General features: G+C 46.9%; 1 protein-coding gene across 3 annotated transcripts in view; it reads right to left on the reverse strand.

Annotated features, from left to right (window-relative positions):
- The window catches only part of TAF7L (TATA-box binding protein associated factor 7 like), a 156127-nt gene that overhangs the window by 49311 nt on the left and 86738 nt on the right, over window positions 1-20078 (reverse strand). For all 3 annotated transcript variants that reach the window (XM_063936953.1, XM_063936952.1, XM_063936951.1), the window contains exons 6-12: window positions 18605-18731; window positions 18243-18301; window positions 18048-18120; window positions 9100-9204; window positions 8491-8652; window positions 8038-8150; window positions 7587-7646 (exon numbers count right to left, since the gene is read on the reverse strand). In XM_063936953.1, the coding sequence (XP_063793023.1) occupies window positions 7587-7646; window positions 8038-8150; window positions 8491-8652; window positions 9100-9204; window positions 18048-18120; window positions 18243-18301; window positions 18605-18731 (699 nt within the window). The remainder of the gene's footprint in view (window positions 1-7586; window positions 7647-8037; window positions 8151-8490; window positions 8653-9099; window positions 9205-18047; window positions 18121-18242; window positions 18302-18604; window positions 18732-20078) is intronic.

Below are 20078 nucleotides of genomic sequence, written 5' to 3' on the forward strand. Positions count from 1 at the left end.
ACCGGAGTATGTGAGGTGTGTGGGAGCAATGGCGCACAGCTGCAGTGCTGTGCGTTACCTCAGTGAAGAACGGAGTCTTCTGCCACCGATTTCGAAGTCTTCTTGCTGCTCATACTCACCCGGCTTCTGTCTTCCGGCTCTGCGAGGGGGACGGCGGCGCGGCTCTGGGATCGGGCGACGAGGGTGAGATCCTGTGTACGATCCTTTTGGAGCTAATGGTGTCCAGTAGCCTAAGAAGCAGGACCTAGCTTCAGAGAGTAGGGCTGCTTCTCTCCCCTCTGTCCCACGATGCAGGGAGTCTGTTGCCAGCAGAGCTCCCTGAAAATAAAAAACCTAACAAAATACTTTCTCACAGCAAGCTCAGGAGAGCTCACTGAACAGCACCCAGCTCGTCCGGGCACAGTCTCAAACTGAGGTCTGGAGGAGGGACATAGAGGGAGGAGCCAGAGCACACCAGAATCTAAATTCTTTCTTAAAGTGCCCATGTCTCCTGCGGAGCCCGTCTATCCCCATGGTCCTTACGGAGTCCCCAGCATCCACTAGGACGTTAGAGAAAGAAGTTTGATAATGTGTGCTGGCTCCTCCCTCTATGCCCCTACTGCCAGACTCAGTCTAGGAAACTGTGCCCAAGGAAACAGACATACTTTGAGAAAAGGAAAGTGGTGAGATATCGTACCAGCACAACCACAATAAGAGGAAAGCCATGCTAACCAAACTCGAAACAGGAACAGCAACAGCTGAACCAAACAGTACTTAACAAGTAACCGTGCAGGAAGAACGAAGCACCGGGCAGGCGCCCAGTATCCCCTACGGACTACAAGAAAAGGATTTACCCGTAGGTAATTAAAATCCTATTTTCTCTTGCGTCCTAGGGGATATTGGGAATCCATTTAGCACCATGGGGAAGTACCAAAGCTCCCAAACTGGGTGGGAGAGTGCTGAGGTTCCTGCAGAACTGGCTGACCAAATTGAAGGTCCTCAGAGGCCAAGGTATCAAACTTGTAAAACTTGGCAAACGTGTTCGACCCCGACCAAGCAGCTGCTCGGCAAAGTTGTAAACGCCGAGACCCCAGTGGGCAGCCACCCAAGAGGAAACTATCGACCTAGTAGAGTGGGCCTGTACAGATTTTGGAATTATTATTATTATTATTAGTGAGCCTGATCCAGCGTGCAATTGACTGCTTTGAAGCAGGACACAATCTTATTGGCATCATAGAGAACGAACAGAGAGTCCGATTTCCCGTGACGAGCAGTTTCGTTTTACATTCACCTTCAAAGCCCGTACAATGGGGGTAATTCCAAGTTGATCGCAGCAGGAAATTTTGTAGTAGTTGGGCAAAACCATGTGCACTGCAGGGGGGCAGATATAACATTTGCAGAGAGAGTTAGATTTTGGTGGGTTATTTTGTTTCTGTGCAGGGTAAATACTGGCTGCTTTATTTTTACACTGCAATTTAGATTGCAGATTTAACTCACCACACCCAAATCTCTCTCTGCACATGTTATATCTGCCTCCCCTGCAGTGCACATGGTTTTGCCCAACTGCTAACAAAGTTCCTGCTGCGATCAACTCAGAATTACCCCCAATGTCCAAGGACTTTGAGGTAGCAGAGGTGTCAGTAACCACCGGAACCACAATTGGTTGATGTGAAATGCCAACACTACCTTCGGAAGGAGTTGCCGACAAGTCTTGAATTCAGCTCTGTCCTCATGGAAAATAAAGTAGGAGCTCTTGTGAGACAATGCCCTCAGCTCCGATACGCGCCGAAGCCAAGGCTATCAACGTGACGGTCTTCCACGTAAGTTATTTCATGTCTACCTCCTGTAACGGCTCAAACCAGTCCGATTGGAGAAAACGTAGAACCAAATTGAGATCCCAAGGTGCAGTGGGAGACACAAAAGGGAGGATGGATATGAAGAACACCTTTCAAGAACGTCTTGACCTCAGGGAGAGAAGCCAATTGTTTCTGATAGAAAATAGACAAGGCCAAAATCTGAACTTTTATGGAGCCTAGGCGTAGGCCCACATACACTCCCGACTGCAGAAAAAGCAGGAAACGTCCCAGATGAAATTCCACCGTAGAATATTGGGGGTAATTCCAAGTTGATCGCAGCAGGAATTTAGTTAGCAATTGGGCAAAACTATGGGCACTGCAGGGGAGGCAGATTTAACATGTGCAGAGAGAGTTAGATTTGGGTGGGTTATTTTATTTCTGTGCAGGGTAAATACTGGCTGCTTTATTTTTACACTGCAAATTAGATTGTAGATTGAACACACCCCACCCAAATCTAACTCTCTCTGCACATGTTATATCTGCCTCCCCTGCAGTGCACATGGTTTTGCCAAATTGCTAACTAAATTCCTGCTGCGATCAACTTGGAATTACCCTCTTTGTCTTCTTTCACACCAAGAGACATATTTCTTCCAGATACGATGGTAATGTTTTGACGTTACCCCTTTCCTGGCTTGAATCATAGTCGGGATGACCTTGTCAGGAATCCCACTCCTGGCTAGAATAAGCCATTCAACTTCCATGCCGTCAAACGTAGCCGTGGTAAGTCATGATAAACGAACAGGCCCTGTTGCGGAAGATCCTCTCGAAGAGGCAGAGGCCACGGATCTTCGATTAGCAACTCAAGCAGATCCGCATACCACGCCCTTCGCGGCCACTCAATGAGGATTGCGTGAACTCTTTCATTTTTTATTCTTTTGAGAATTCTTGGAATCAGAGGAATGGGAGCAAACAAGTACACCAGCTGGTAGACCCACAGAGGTGTCAGGGTGTCTACCGCTACAGCATGTGGGTCCCTCGACCTGGAACAATACCACTTCAGCTTCTTGTTGAGTCGAGAGGCCATCATGTTGATTTGTGGATACCCCCACGACATGTCAGCCACTGGAACACCTCCGGGTGGAGGCCCCATTTTCCCGGGTGCAGGTCGTGTCAGCTGAGGAAATCTGCTTCCCAGTTGTCTACTCCCAGAATGAAGATCGACGACATCGCCACAGCGTGTTTTTCCGCCCAGAATATTCTTGATACCTCGGACATTGTGGCTCTGCTTTTCGTTCCGCCCTGTCTGTTTATGTATGTTACTGCCGTTACATTGTCCGACTGGACTTGAATGGCCTGATTCTGAAGAAGAGATGAGGCCTGCAGAAGGGCGATGTAGCCTGAGCTCCAGGATGTTCACTGGAAGGACGACTTCCTGACTACCATCTTCCCTGAAACTGTACCCCCTGGGTGACTGCACCCCAACATCTGAGGATTGCGTCCGCGGTTAAAAGGATCCAATTCTAAATCCTACTAGGTGAGAAGTTTGTAGCCACCACAGGAGGGAGATCCTGGTTTTCGTCGACAGACAAATCCTCTGATGCATGTAAAGATGCGATCTGGACCATTTGTCCAACAGATCCAGCTGGAAGGGCCTCGCATGAAACCTTCCGTACTGAAGTGCTTCTTAAGAAGCCACCATTTTCCCCAGAAGGCGGATGCATAGATATACTGAGATCCGGGTCGGCTTCAAGAACCATTGACTGGATTACCAGTGGCTTTTCCAAGGGAAGGAACACTTTGAGACTCTGTGTCCAGTATCATTCCCAGGAAATGAAGCTTCTGCATTGGTTCTAGTTGAGATTTTGTTAGGTTCAGAATCCAAACATGATCCAGGAGTAATCTGGTTGTGAGACCAATGTTCTCTTATAACTGTTCCCTGGACGCAGCCTTTATCAGGAGATCGTCCAGATAAGTTCACTCCTTGTTTCTGGAGTAATATCATCATCTCTGCCATCACTTTGGTGAACACCCTCAGTGCCGTGGAGAGACCAAATGGCAGGGCCTGGAACTGGTAGTGACAGTCCTGCAGTGCAAACCATAGATAAGCCTGATGAGGCGGCCAGATCCGAATGTGAAGGTACGCATCCTTGATATCCAGAGACACTAGGAATTCCCCCTCTTCCAGACCCGAGATCACCGCTCCCAGAGACCCCATCTTGAATTTGAAGACTCGTAAGTATGGGTTCAATGACTTGAGGTTCAGAATCGGTCTCACCGAACCGTCCGGTTTCGGTACTACAAACAAGCTGGAATAGTAACCCTTGTTTTGCAGATGAGGTGAAACTGGAACAATGACCTTGGTCTGTAACAGTTTCTGAATGGCGTCCTGCAAGGTTATTCTTGCCTCTTGTGAAACTGGTTTAAGCCTGATTTGAAGAATCTGTGAGGTGGGAGATCCTGGAACTCCAGTCTGTAGCCCCGGGATATAAGATTTATGACCCAGGGATCCTGGCAAGATCTTGTCCAGATGAGACTGAAGAATTTTAGCCGGGCTCCCAGGCATCGCGGTCCACCGTCATGCAGAAGTTTTCGAGGAGGCAGAGCCTGAGCTCTGTTCCTGTGAACCAGCAGTCGCTGGGATGCGTGGTTTACCTCTAGAACCTCTGGCAGCAGTACAAGAACCTCTGGCCTTGCCCCTAAACTTGGTCGTCCGAAAGGACTGTAAATTGGGTCCTGAGTAGGCCTTCCTAGCTGTGGAGCTGAAGAAGGTAGATAGGTGGACTTACCCGCAGTAGCTTGCGAGATCCACTTGTCGAGTTCGTCGCCAAATAAGGCCTCACCAGTGAACGGCAGGCTTCCACACCTTTTTAGGAGTCCGCGTCAGCAGTCCACTGACGTAGCCATAATCCCCTGCGTGCCGACACTGCCATAGCTGTAGTGCGTGCATTAAGCAAACCTCTCTCTTTAATGGCTTCCACCATAAAGTTCGCAGAGTCTTGTATGTGTTGCAGGAGTAAAAGAATTTCCTCTTGAGGTAAAGTATCTAACCCTTCAATTAAATTACCAGACCATTTAGCAATGGCTCGAGTAATCCACCCACATGCTATAGTGGGTCTCTAGGCCAACCCTGTAGCTGTATACAAGATTTGAGTGTAGTCTCAATCTTACTATCAGCTGTATCCTTTAAGGAGGCTGCACCAGGAACAGGTAGTACTATTTTATGTGCGAGCCTGGAGACTGATGTATCCACTATAATTGGATTTTCCCATTTTTTCCTATCCTCAGGAGGAAACGATGACAATAACCGCCTAGGGACTTGAAATTTCTTATATAAATTAATCCACGGTTCTTCAAACAGGGTATTTAGTTCCTTTGACACAGGAAAAGTGGCTGAGGATTTTTTCTTTATATTAAGTAAGATTCCTCACACTCCTCTGTCACCTTATCAGGGATATTTAGGACTTCTCCGATAGAGGTAGGGGAGGGTACTCTGTCGCAGGGTGTAGAGGCTCTCATAGATTCTATGTCCACCTCACCTTCCTCCATATCTTACCCTTCATTATCAGAGTCAAAATGCTGGATATGGGCCAAAGTATGTTTTTGCGGACAAATGGTAGAGTACTTTTGCATAAACTCAGCCATAGACTGTCTTAAGTATTGCGTCTCTTTCTCATTACGAGATAATTTAGTAGAGATGGTGGAATTCATCCCCCTAATGGGGTCCAGCCATGCTGGCTCCGTCCCACTAGCCTGAGTACACACTAGTGAACCCCCTGGAGAAGAGGAACACTGTGCCTTGCATGGTACACACTCTTTGCCTGGCATACTGCAGTAGTAACAGCACACACACAGGAAAGATTAAAAGCACAATTAACCCACAAAGAGCCCTTCCCCAGAGACAGAGAGAGGATAGAACCAGCACACGGTGCCCCTATTGCTAAAGCCAAGCTTAGCCAGGTTGCAGGATAAGTACCTAGATTAGGGACTTAAGGGGTCATTCCGAGTTGATCGCACGTAGCAACTTTTTGCTGCTCGTGCGATAAACTAGACGCCACCTATGGGGGAGTGTATTTTGGCACAGCAAGGCTGCGATCGCTTGTGCAGCCCTGCTATGCTAAAAAAGTTTTGTGCAGAACAAGACTAGCCCTGTAGTTAGTTACCCTGTGCAATGGATCCAGCGATGAAGGTCCCGGATTTGACGTCAGACAACTGCCCTCCAAATGCCTGGACACGCCTGTGTTCGGATCTCCACGCCCGAAAAACATTGAGTATCTGCCCCGGAACGCCTCCCCGCTGTCAATCTTCTAGCGATCACTTTCTTCTGGTCGGGCGTGCGCATTGCGGGTGCCGCGCATGTCCAACCTGTTCGCACCGCAGCGATGAACCGCAGCATGCGATCGGGTCGGAATGACCCACTTAGTACACTAGGTTATAGCTTCCCCCTGCTATGACCCCCTGGTACCGCTGAGGTAATCTGGAGGCTCTCCGGAGGAGTTGCGACTCCCTTTAGTCAGCATCTGTGTAGCCGCAGTAGGGTAAAATGGCGCCTGTGAGATGCTGGATCCGCTCATAGTGAAGTCCCGCCCCTTCAATGGCGCGCGGTCTTCCCGCTTTTCATATACTGGCTTTATGTGTCTGAGTGCATAAAATGGAGTAAGCACCCTTTTAAGCCTGTATTGCCAGTCTGGGTACTGTGTACACTACACTGTACTAAGTCTGGAGACTCATTCCGCCTTGTGTAGAAGCCACGAGTCTCATCATGCGTCCCCTCATGCAGCCATAATGGCTAGCGACCCGCTAACCGGGACGCCGGCTTAGTACTCACCACTCTTTTCTTCTGGCTCTGCTAGAGGTGGCGGCGTGATGCGGGAATGTACGCTCGCCATGGTGGGGCTTGCGAATAGTTCCCTCAGGAGCTAGTGTCCTGTCTGCGGGGAACGGGAGCATTAACCCTGAGAGAGGTTGGGCCGTTCTTCCCCCCTAAGTCCCACGAAGCAGACAGGCTGGTGCCATCCAGTCCTGCCTGAAAATAAACTTTGAAAATAAATGCAGAACACTCTTCAGGCGCTTCCAGAGATGTGACCGGCTCCTTCGGGTACATTTTCTAAACGGAGTCTGGTAGGAGGGGCATAGAGGGAGGAGCCAACACACGTTATCAAACTTCTACAGTGCCCATGGCTCCAAGTGGACCCGTCTATACCCCATGGTACTAAATGGATTCCCAGTAACCCCTAGGACGTAAGAGAAATTATTATTAGCATTTTGAAAATACACAAAAGCCTCAGTCACTCTAATCCTCTTTAATTCAATTTCCTGTCTTTATTGTTTTTTTATTATTTCTGCCAATTGAATAACTTATTTTAATGTAATTTAGTTACTCTAATACACGGTATCATAGCAACAACAAAGATGTACAGGACATTGGGAATCTGCCGAGTAGTAGTGTTGAAGTATTAACATTTTTTTTAACAACAAAGAGAATGGGGACATGTGCTAAACTCGCTACCAGTTGTTTCCCACCTTGGCCATTCCTTACACAAACTAGATATCCTATTGTTAAAAATGCCCAGCAGGTAGTAACACCTGGCCTGCCAATTATGTAATTTCCAGATTGGTATAAAGAGTTTTATAAAGTACAGAAAACAAAAGTTGGAGATTTTAAGAGGTCAGCATAGTATAAACTAGAAAAATACATAATTAAGGGGTTTTCTTTTATCTTCACAAAAGTTTACTGAATGATGAAAGCAATTTGTGATATGTATATTTTTGTACAAAGTATGGGAGGTACAACATCTTTTAGTAATGTCTCACCTGTTGCTTCTCACAGTCTTCCTGCTGTCTGAACTCATCCAGCACAGCTTGTAGACGTGTCTGTGTTATGGAGAGAGAATATTAGTACAACACTTTCTCTGCCCATGGACTAAAGCTTGTGCACCTTATTATAGTCCGATGCTCTAGTGCCACACAAATCATGCCAATTTCTTTTTCCCACACAAATAAAACTCAGCACCACCTTATTCAGCGGCAGACTTTCGGCCATGGTGCCTGGAAGCAGACACACCCAGACCTCACTGTTAAAAAGACTCATTGATGTTGCTCACAGAATTCCTGCACCAAGTGGCAAGGATGCAGTGGGTGAAAAGCCCAGGACTACAGATGCTCCAACCTCTGGGTCCACCTTCTCACACATTGCTCCTAGGGTTCTAACACCTGCCTTATTCTATTCCCAGGTAACAGAAGGTAATAAGCACTTTCTACTCACCTTAAGAGCCACATTTTCCACCTTCATAATAAGTTCTTCCTGACGTTTTCTTCTCTCCTGAGTCTCTCGCAGTTTCTTTTGTAAATTTTCTACTTGTTTCTGCAGCTCGAGTACTTCAAAAAGCAATAAATTGATTAAACATTTCAGATCAGTACAAAAACTCTGACACAAGTGGTTTATGTCACATGGGCATATCAGAGTATTGTATATAGCACTGAGAAGATAGTCTGCAAAAATAATTTCCCTTTGTCACATAAGCAATGTGACAATATTTCTGGCAGCATGTTCAAAGCGAAAGCACGGTAATGTGAAGGATAATAGCACTTCCTACTGAATGATATGTGTCACTTGTAGCAACATAATAAGTCTATTTGAATGTGGTCTTTGCTGATATCAAACCGGTATTTTTGGCAGCCCAGATAGTGGCATAGCACTTCAGTGGTTATTGCTCACCTATCTGGTTGGTGCCCCCATCTTGGCCATTCTGGCCTCTCTGGCCTTCTTCAGTTTCCATAATGTTCAAGTCCTCCTCTTCCTGCCGCTCTCTATCCTCCTCCTCTCCGTCACTACTGCTGCTTATGTCATTGAAGATCTCACGTAATTCGTCCCTTTCCACTGATAATGCAGTTGGAAGAGATAAAACGTTAACAAATGCAAAACAAAAAAAACACGTATAAGTAAAAGAATGGCAATAAAGATGGAAAGAGGCCTGCCAAATGGATGAATAGAGTAGGAGAAATGCACTAGGCACACATATGAAAGACAGCACTCAGGTGACAGTATATATGCTTACGCATACTTTTTGACGGCTAACATTCACCAACGGCAATGAGTGTAACATTGGAGAGAATCCCATAAACTTGGTATTGGTCTATGGGATATGAGGGATAAGAGTTGCTAGCAAACTCACACTCATGGATATATTTAGAAAATACAATGCCCATCAGGTTTTTTTTTATCACTTGTTGGACACTCTTTTAGTTTAAGTTTTCTTTTGCAATGGGCAGTGTGTATGCAGGAATTGTACCAAGACAATAAATGAACACTTAAAGTTGGAATTACTTGAAGACCCGTGTCCCTGTTTCATCCCGGACATTCCTGGAGAGCCATCCAACATAGTCAGATTTTCAGCTTCTTTAGATTCATCTTCAGCAATCACCTCCCAGCCTGAATGTCAGTGTCAAGGAAAAAAAGTACATCTGCCTCTCCAATATCACTTAAAAATAATTCACCTGTATGTCCAAAATAATTGTCACACAAGGAGGACGGCGAGTGAATGAAGCATGCGGCCAGACTGCATACAATCTGTGCATGGCTAGGTTGAACTACGTCCAAAACACTTCCTTGTTTTCTCTCTTACTTCCTGGACTGGATGTGAAAATCCCAGACAAAGTTGGTTACTCGCAGCGCAGATTAACACACAACCTGATGGTGAGCTGGGTGTAGGTTAGAGTAGTGTAAAACCTACAAAATGTTTACTGTGCATACCAAGCAATGGGGGAGATGCCCAAAGCAGTGAAAAGAGTGGAGAAGTGAGCCCGTGGAAATACAAATAATAAATGTTACTTTAATGCAGATTGGTTGCCGTGGGCAACTCCGTCACTGGCTCATTTCTCCATTCTTTTCCCTGCTTAGTACATCTCCCCCAATACGTCAAATAACATTATCTGCACAGTTTCTAACTGGTGCATGAGGATTGCTGTCTGTTGGGAGCGAAGTATGAGAATAGCAACCTTCTAAAAGCAAATAAAAAGTAAAAAGGTGAAATATTGAATGTGAAGTAACATCATTTGTAAATGATTATCAGCAGAGATACTGTAAACCAGACTTTCCTGCAGGAGCAGAAGAATGCCACCTGTTGAGCCTAAGATCAATTCATAATCCCTTTAGGCGACACATAATACACCATAGGCTAAGACTGGTTACCTATTTTTCTCTTACGTCCTAAATGATGCTGGGGACTCCGTAAGAACCATGGGGATAGACGGGCTCCGCAGGAGACATGGGCACTAAAAAAGAACTTTAGGTATGGGTGTGCACTGGCTCCTCCCTCTATGCCCCTCCTCCAGACCTCAGTTTAATACTGTGCCCAGAGGAGACTGGGTGCATTACAGGGAGCTCTCCTGAGATTCCTGAAAAGAAAGTATTTTGTTAGGTTTTTTATTTTTTATTTTCAGGGAGCCTGCTGGCAACAGACTCCCTGCATCGAGGGACTGAGGAGAGAGAAACAGACCTACTTTAACGTTAGGCTCTGTTTCTTAGGCTACTGGACACCATTAGCTCCAGAGGGAAGGGAACGCAGGTCTCACCCTTGCCGTTCGTCCCGAAACCGCGCCGCCGTCCTCCTCGCAGAGCCGGAAGATAGAAGCCAGGTGAGTATGTGAAGAAAGAAGACTTCAGAGGCGGCAGAAGACTTCTGATCTTCATTGAGGTAACGCTGCGCGCCACTGCTCCCACACAACACACACAAGGCAGGCACTGTAAGGGTGCAGGGCGCAGGGGGGGCGCCCTGGGCAGCAATAAGAACCTCCATATCTGGCTTAAAAGGATATATACAGGCTGGGCACGGTATACAAGAGATCCCCCGCCAGCTTTTTGAAATTTTCAGCGGGACCGAAGCCCGCCGCTGAGGGGGCGGAGCTTGTTCCTCAGCACTCACCGTCGCCATTTTCTCCACAGCACACCGCTGAGAGGAAGCTCCCCGGACTCTCCCCTGCTTACACGGTGAAAGAGTTTTAAAGAAGGGGGGGCACATAATTTGGCGCAGATAAGGTTAAACAGCGCTATCTGGGTAAACATATTGTGTTTTCTTTCCTGGGTCATTAGCGCTGGGTGTTTGCTGGCATACTCTCTCTCTGTCTCTCCAAAGAGCCTTAAGGGGGAACTGTCTTCAGATAAGAGGATTCCCTGAGTGTGTGGTGTGTCGGTACGCGTGTGTCAGCATGTCTGAGGTAGAAGGCTCTCCTAGGGAGGAGGTGGAGCAAATGAGTGTGGTGTCTCAGTCGGCAACACAGATACCTGACTGGTTGGATATGTGGAATGTTTTAAGTGCTAATGTGAATTTATTGCACAAAAGGTTTGACAAAGCTGAGTCCAGGGAATGTACAGGGTGTCAAGCCCTGCCTGCCCCTATGTCACAGGGACCTTCGGGGTCTCAAAAACGCCCACTATCCCAAATAGTAGACACTGATGCCGACACGGATTCTGACTCCAGTGTCGACTACGATGATGCAAAGTTACAGCCAAAATTGGCTAAAAGTATTCAATATATGATTATTGCAATAAAAGATGTTTTGCATATCACAGAGGAACCCCCTGTCCCTGACACGAGGGTACACATGTATAAGGAAAAGAAACCTGAGGTAACCTTTCCCCCGTCTGAGCTGAACGAGTTACTTGAAAAGGCTTGGGAATCTCCAGACAAAAAACTGCAGATTCCCAAAAGGATTCTTCTGGCGTATCCTTTCTCGCCAAAGGACAGGATACGGTGGGAATCCTCCCCAAGGGTGGACAAAGCGTTGACACGCTTATCCAAAAAGGTAGCGCTGCCATCCCAAGATACGGCTACCCTCAGGGATCCTGCTGATCGCAAGCAGGAGGCTACTTTGAAGTCCATTTACACACATTCTGGTACCTTACTCAGACCGGCGATAGCGTCGGCTTGGGTTTGTAGCGCAGTAATAGCATGGGCAGATTCCTTATCGGCAGACATTGATACCCTGGATAAGGATACCATTTTATTGACCCTGTGTCATATTAAAGATGCTGTCTTATTTATGAGAGATGCTCAAAGAGACATTGGCCTACTGGGTTCTAGAGTCAACGCTATGGCGGTTTCTGCTAGACGAGTCCTATGGACCCGGCAACGGACAGGTGATGCCGACTCGAAGAGGCATATGGAGGTTTTACCTTACAGGGGTGAGGAATTGTTTGGGGAAGGTCTCTTGGACCTCGATTCCACAGCTACGGCAGGTAAATAAAAATTTTTGCCTTATGTTCCCTCACAGCCTAAGAAAGCGCCACATTATCAGATGCAGTCCTTTCGGTCAAATAGAAACAATAGAGTACGAGGATCGTCCTTTCTTGCCAGAGGTAAGGGCAGAGGGAAAAAGCTGCACAACACCGCTAGTTCCCAGGAGCAGAAGTCCTCCCCGGCCTCTACAAAATCCACCGCATGACGCTGGGGCTCCGCCCCAGTGGGGGCACGTCTTCGACTTTTCAGCCACATCTGGGTTCACTCACAGGTGGATCCCTGAGCAATAGAAATTGTTTCCCAGGGGTACAAGCTGGAATTCGAAGAGGTTCCTCCTCGCCGAGTTTTCAAATCGGCCCTGCCAGCTTCTCCCCCAGAAAGGGAGATAGTTCTAAATGCGATTCACAAATTGTGTCTTCAACAGGTGGTGGTCAAAGTTCCCCTGCTTCAACAAGGGAAGGGGTATTACTCAACCCTGTTTGTAGTCCCGAAACCGGACGGTTCGGTCAGACCCATTTTAAATTTTAAATCCTTGAACCTATACTTGAAAAGGTTCCAGTTCAAGAAGGAATCGCTCAGAGCGATCATCGCCAGCCTTGAAGGGGGGGATTTTATGGTATCCCTGGACATAAAAGGATGCATACCTTCATGTTCCCATTTATCCACCTCATCAGGCGTACCTGAGATTTGCGGTACAGGAGTGTCATTACCAATTTCAGACGTTGCCGTTTGGGCTTTCCACGGCCCCGAGGATTTTCACCAAGGTAATGGCGGAGAGGATGGTGCTCCTGCGCAAGCAGGGTGTCACAATTATCCCGTACTTGGACGATCTCCTCATAAAAGCGAGATCACGAGAGCAGTTGTTGAACAGCGTGTCACTTTCACTGAAGGTATTGCAGCATCACGGCTGGATTCTAAATATCCCAAAGTCACAGTTGGTTCCTACGACTCGGTTGACCTTCTTAGGCATGATTCTGGATACGGACCAGAAAAGGGTTTATCTTCCGATAGAAAAGGCCCAGGAACTCATGACTCTGGTCAGGGACTTATTGAAGCCAAAACAGGTGTCAGTGCATCACTGCACTTGAGTCCTGGGAAAGATGGTGGCGTCTTACGAGGTCATTCCCTTCGGCAGGTTCCATATGAGGACTTTCCAGTGGGACCTACTGGACAAGTGGTCCGGGTCACATCTACAGATTCATCAGATGATCACCCTGTCTCCCAGGGCCAGGGTATCTCTCCTGTGGTGGCTGCAGAGTGCTCACCTTCTAGAGCAGGCATTCCCAACCACGGTCCTCAAGGCACACTAACAGTGCAGGTTTTAGTGATATCCAGGCTTCAGCACAGGTGACTTAATTCGTAGCTCAGTTATTTTGACTTAACCATCTATGCTGCAGCCAGGATATCAATAAAACCTGCACTGTTGGTGTGCCTTGAGGACCGTGGTTGGGAATGCCTGTTCTAGAGGGTCGCAGGTTCGGAATTCAGGAATGGATTCTGGTCACCACGGACGCGAGCCTCCGAGGTTGGGGAGCAGTCACTCAGGGAAGAAACTTCCAAGGGCTTTGGTCAAGCCAGGAGACTTGTCTTCACATCAACGTCCTGGAGCTGAGGGCCAAATACAACGCCCTTCGTCAAGCGGAGACTTTGCTTCGCGATCTACCGGTTCTGATTCAGTCAGACATCACCGCAGTGGCTCATGTAAACCGCCAAGGCGGCACAAGGAGCAGAATGGCAATGACGGAAGCCACCAGGATTCTTTGCTGGGCGGAAAATCATGTAAGCGCATCGTCAGCCGTGTTCATTCCGGGGGTGGACAACTGGGAAGCAGACTTCCTCAGCAGACACGATCTACATCCAGGAGAGTGGGGACTTCATCAGGAAGTCTTCGCACAGATTGCAAGTCAATGGGGACTGCCCCAAATAGACATGATGGCGTCCGCCTCAACAAGAAACTACAGAGGTATTGCGCCAGGTCAAGAGACCCTCAGGTGGTGGCAGTGGACGCCCTGGTGACACCGTGGGTGTTCCAGTCGGTCTATGTGTTTCCTCCTCTTCCTCTCATCCCCAAGGTGTTGAGAATCATAAGAAAAAGAGGAGTACAGACAATTCTCATTGTTCCAGATTGGCCGCAAAGGGCCTGGTATCTGGATCTGCAGGAAATGCTCACAGAAGATCCGTGGCATCTTCCTCTAAGACAGGACCTGTTGCAACAGGGGCCCTGTTTGTTCCAAGACTTACCGCGGCTGCATTTGACGGCATGGCGGTTGAACGCCGGATCCTAGCGGAAAATGGCATTCCGGATGAGGTCATTCCTACTCTGATAAAGGCTAGGAAGGACGTGACAGCTAAGCATTATCACCGTATATGGCGGAAGTATGTTTCTTGGTGTGAGGCCAGGAATGCTCCTATGGAAAAATTCCATCTGGGCCGTTTCCTTCACTTCCTACAAACTGGAGTGAATTTGGGCCTAAAATTAGGCTCCATCAAGGTTCAGATTTCGGCCTTATCCATTTTCTTTCAGAAAGAATTAGCTTCTCTCCCAGAAGTATAGACTTTTGTGAAGGGAGTGCTGCATATTCAGCCTCCTTTTGTACCTCCGGTGGCGCCTTGGGACCTTAACGTGGTGTTGAGTTTCCTTAAGTCCCACTGGTTTGAACCGCTTAAAACGGTGGAATTAAAATCTCTCACTTGGAAAGTGGTTATGTTGTTAGCCTTGGCTTCGACTAGGCGAGTGTCGGAGTTAGCGGCTTTGTCTCACAAAAGCCCCTATCTGGTTTTCTATGTGGATAGAGCGGAATTGCGGACTCATCCTCAATTCTTGCCCAAGGTGGTTTCATCTTTTCATATGAACCAACCTATTGTGGTGCCTGTGGCTACGCAAGACTTGGAGGATTCCGAGTCCCTTGATGTAGTCAGGGCTTTGAAAATTTACGTGGCCAGAACGGCTCGGGTCAGAAAAACAGAGGCACTGTTTGTCCTGTATGCAGCCAACAAGGTTGGCACTCCTGCTTGCTCGCTGGATCTGTAACACAATTCAGCAGGCTCATTCTACTGCTGGATTGCCGTTACCAAAATCGGTTAAGGCCCATTCCACTATGAAGGTGGGCTTTTCTTGGGCGGCTGCCCGAGGGGTCTCGGCATTACAGCTGTGCCGAGCTGCTACTTGGTCGGGTTCGAACACCTTTGCAAAGGTTTACAAGTTTGATACCCTGGCTGAGGAGGACCTCATGTTTGCTCAATCGGTGCTGCAGAGTCATCCGCACTCTCCCGCCCGTTTGGGAGCTTTGGTATAATCCCCATGGTCCTTACGGAGTCCCCAGCATCCTCTAGGACGTAAGAGAAAATAAGATTTTAAGTCTACCGGTAAATCTTTTTCTCCTAGTCTGTAGAGGATGCTGGGCGCCCGTCCCAGTGCGGACTGCTTCTGCAAGACTTGTATATAGTTATTGCTTACATAAGGGTTATGTTACAGTTTTGTTCAGTCTCTGACTGAGGCTGTGTTGTTTCATGCTATTAACTGGTTCGTATTACCCAAGTTATACGGTGTGAATGGTGTGGGCTGGTATGAATCTTGCCCTTGGATTAACAAAAATCCTTTCCTCGTACTGTCCGTCTCCTCTGGGCACAATTTCTCTAACCGAGGTCTGGAGGAGGGGCATAGAGGGAGGAGCCAGTGCACACCCATACCTAAAGTTACTTTTTAGTGCCCATGTCTCCTGCGGAGCCCGTCTATCCCCATGGTCCTTACGGAGTCCCCAGCATCCTCTACGGACTAGGAAAAAAAGATTTACCGGTAGGTTTAAAATCTTATTATTTATTTCAAGACCGTGCAAAAGAATATTTTTTTAATACAACAGCTCGATTTTGTGCTTTGGGGCTTTTCTTTTGATTCTTAGCTTATATTATATAACATTCTTGTACAGTTAGGTAGGAGTCTTGTTTAGCTGCCGCCCTTTTCACTTCTCCACTCCTGTATTCACTCTAACATGTCATTACCCTTTGTTCAGAGCAGAAAAATCTGATACAGCTTTACAGTTTCCATTCCCAGTACTTCAACATCCAGCACTCCTTTTTACTGTATCCTGTCTCATACTCAGGTAACGCACCACCTGCTACTTTGCAAAACTAACTGCAGTATTATGTGAGCCTTTGAACTATTAATGCCTACTTCCCAGCTTCCCTCTAAGGCAGGGATGGGGAACCCTTGGCCCTCCAGCTGTTGTTGAACTACACATACCAGCATGCCCTGCTACGCTTTGCTATTTGGCCATGCTAAAACTGTTGCAGGGCATGCTGGAATGTGTAGTTTAACAACAGCTGGTGGGCCGCCGGTTCACCACCCCTGCACTAATCCCAGACTGCAGTGTCCTCCAGATAGGATGAAATAAGAACACACTATTATTCTGTTTGAAATTCAATCTGAGGTAGAGATCCCATCCACCAATACCTCATAAACCATTTATAAGAGATGCAGACAGTATAGGGAGGAAGGCTCCCCTAGTAGGATATTTATTACACAAAAAAAACCCACAATATTATGCTTTCAACATTGTGTGTGTGTGTGTGTGTGTGTGTGTGTGTGTGTGTGTGTGTATTCCCGCCCGCCACCCCCCAATTGTAGTGGCATTTGTATTCAACTGCAGAGATGAAGTAAGTACACTCGTGAGTGAGCGTTTCTAATAGTGCGTGCAGCCTTTCCATTTCCTCTATATATGGCAGCTTTGCAAGCACACATAAGTCTGGACAAGTCAAACAGATTGCAGGTTAGGGTATAAAGTGGTCTCATCAGCCCAATACTTAATGGATAGCCATGTGGGTGAATCTGAAGTAGCTTCCCATGTTTGTGAGGGACCACAGCTGTTTTAGCTAACAGTTTGGATTTTACCGTCCACTTACTAAATATGAAAAGATAAGAAGAAGATTCAGCACTATGTGGTCTCTGCAATTACTGGGGAAGGGTGGAAGCTGTCCTTGCAATGGTGTTTCCACTCAGTTGCTGGCACCACAACTGTTCCCCCATGCGGTTTGGACTCGCACATTATTACCTGCAGCCCTATGGGGCTGTGAACATAAATCCTTGAATCCGGCATACAGCCACACTTACTCATGGGCGCGAGAGCATCGTCCTGTAAGCCTGAAAATTAATTCCTGCTTTTAAAAGTCATTGCGGGTTTTTTTTAACTAAATTGCATAGGCAACCGCAAGCTCCCTTAATGTATGTTTAAATGTTGCAAACACTACGGGCAGTTAATACGGACATCCATGGTAGACTTCCGCTGTACACACCAAAGTGGCAGAGAACCCCATGCCATTTTCTCACAGACCTCTAGTGCTTTAATCCTACTATACTACTCTGCCCATGTAGCCTCATACAATGCCTAACAATCTGTAATATACCAGCTGGATAGAGAGAATTGGAGCATCGAGCTGCATGGAATGCCAATCAGAGACAGAGTTAGATAACAGAGGGGCACAAGAGGACAGTTGTCCCTGAATGAGCAGGCCAGAGATGGAGACTGGGTCATAGCAGGAGTGAGCATGGAATGTGTTGTGAATGGGTGTGTGCGGTGCTGGGAGGAGTCATGTTCGATACTATATATTCTTACCACTCTGCCACTTTATCCTAGTATACAGATTTTATAGGTGTGCACTGCTGGTGTGATCTTTGCCACTCTGACTACCCCAAGCAGTATTTACATCCGGCTTGCAGCATATTAGATCATTTTAATTTGGTGGGACTCCTGATGAAGAGGACGCGAGAAGACACTTGGGGGACTATACTGCAATATATATTACCATTTTATATATGTATGTACCTTATAGCAGTTACCTACTGGAAAACTTACTTGGACCTCGCGCTTGTATTATTTTAAAAAAATGTAGCAGAGGGTCTATGGAAAATAAAAAAATCCGAAAACTTCCACTTTCTGCCTCCTTTACATTTAACAGCCAGAATAAAGTACTGAACACTTCAGCCATGCATAGTGCTAGAGCAGCCTTGGGTTAGGTACTTGCACAGTAACTAAAAGGATACGCACACTGACTGCCTCAGCATCTGTACTTAGAAGCCGCTTCACCTCTTTCTCCACATCCGGGGACTCTATGTACTAGAGGGAAGATGCCAGAAGTAGTTAGGGTGGCGAATCCAGCATTATTATACTCCTTGTTTATAACATTGAAATTCATGCTACATTTTGTTATAAACATTGTATAATTAGAGAAAAGGCACCTTTTTCTTTGCAGTTTTCCTGAAGCGCCTCTTACGCACATTCTTCAGAGGTAAAGTTACTATTACAAAGAAGAGAGTGTTGTAAACATAACAATTAAAAATTTCAATAGGCTCCCTAGTGCCTGAAACATGGGGGCAGATGTATTAAGCCTGAAGAAGGCACAAAGAAGTGATAATCAGCTCCAATATGTAAATTGACAGTTATGAGCTGATTGGCTGATGCCTTATCACCTTGCACTTATCACCGCTTTATCACCTCTATATGCCTTCTCCAGGCTTAATACATCTGCCCCATGGTACAATAGCAGCCTTGCTGTCACGCCCTCATTATAAGTCACAATGTACAAAAAGGACAAACTTACTGCCATGATTCCAAATAAATTTCTTCTCTCTGTCCCTGTCTTTTTTCTTGTTGGCCTTTGGATCACTTACTCCACTTGGTTCCTCAAGTGGAGGATAAAGGTCCCCATCCAAAGTGCAAACCATCATCTAAAACACATTGCCAGAACATCCTGTCAAAATCCTTTTAATAGATGATTACAATCTCACTGAAAAGAAAATAAGATTTTAAACCTACCGGTAAATCTATTTCTCGTAGTCCGTAGAGGATGCTGGGGACTCCGTAAGGACCATGGGGATAGACGGGCTCTGCAGGAGACATGGGCACTTTAAGAAAGACTTTGGATCTGGGTGTGCACTGGCTCCTCCCTCTATGCCCCTCCTCCAGACCTCAGTTAGAGAAACTGTGCCCAGAGGAGACGGACAGTACGAGGAAAGGATTTTAGTTAATCCAAAAGCAAGATTCATACCAGCCACACCAATCACACCGTATAACTTGTGATATACTATCTAGTTAACAGTATGAAAAAACAACATAGCATCGGTCCAAAACCGATGAAACTATAACATAACCCTTATGTAAGCAATAACTATATACAAGTCATGCAGAAGTAGTCAACACTTGGGACGGGCGCCCAGCATCCTATACGGACGAGAAAAAGATTTACCGGTAGGTTTAAAATCTTATTTTCTCGAACGTCCTAGAGGATGCTGGGGACTCCGTAAGGACCATGGGGATTACACCAAAGCTCCCAAACGGGCGGGAGAGTGCAGATGACTCTGCAGCACCGATTGAGCAAACAGGAGGTCCTCCTCAGCCAGGGTATCAAACTTATAGAACTTTGCAAAGGTGTTTGACCCTGACCAAGTAGCAGCTCGGCACAGCTGTAGTGCCGAGACCCCTCGGGCAGCCGCCCAAGAAGAGGCCACCTTCCTAGTGGAATGGGCCTTAACCGATTTTGGTAACGGCAATCCTGCCGTAGAATGCGCCTGCTGAATCGTGTTACAGATCCAGCGAGCAATAGTCTGCTTTGAAGCGGGAGCGCCAACCTTGTTGGCTGCATACAGGACAAACAGTGCTTCTGTCTTCCTGACTCTAGCCGTTCTGGCCACGTAAATTTTCAAAGCCCTGACCACATCAAGGGACTCGGAATCCTCCAAGTCACGCGTAGCCACAGGCACGACAATAGGTTGGTTCATATGAAAAGATGAGACCACTTTAAGTAGGAATTGAGGACGGGTCCGCAATTCCGCCCTATCCATATGGAAAACCAGATAGGGGCTTTATCACATAAAAGCCCCTAATTACGGAACTCGCCTAGCAGAAGCCAAGGCTAACAACATGACCACCTTCCAAGTGAGATATTTCAACTCCACCGCTTTAAGTGGTTCAAACCAATGTGACTTAAGGAAACTTAATACCACGTTAAGGTCCCAAGGCGCTACCGGAGGTACAAAAGGAGGCTGAATATGCAGTACTCCCTTCACAAACGTCTG

Source organism: Pseudophryne corroboree, chromosome 8 (assembly GCF_028390025.1).
Source record: "Pseudophryne corroboree isolate aPseCor3 chromosome 8, aPseCor3.hap2, whole genome shotgun sequence".
In the NCBI taxonomy this organism is placed as follows: Eukaryota; Metazoa; Chordata; class Amphibia; order Anura; family Myobatrachidae; genus Pseudophryne; species Pseudophryne corroboree.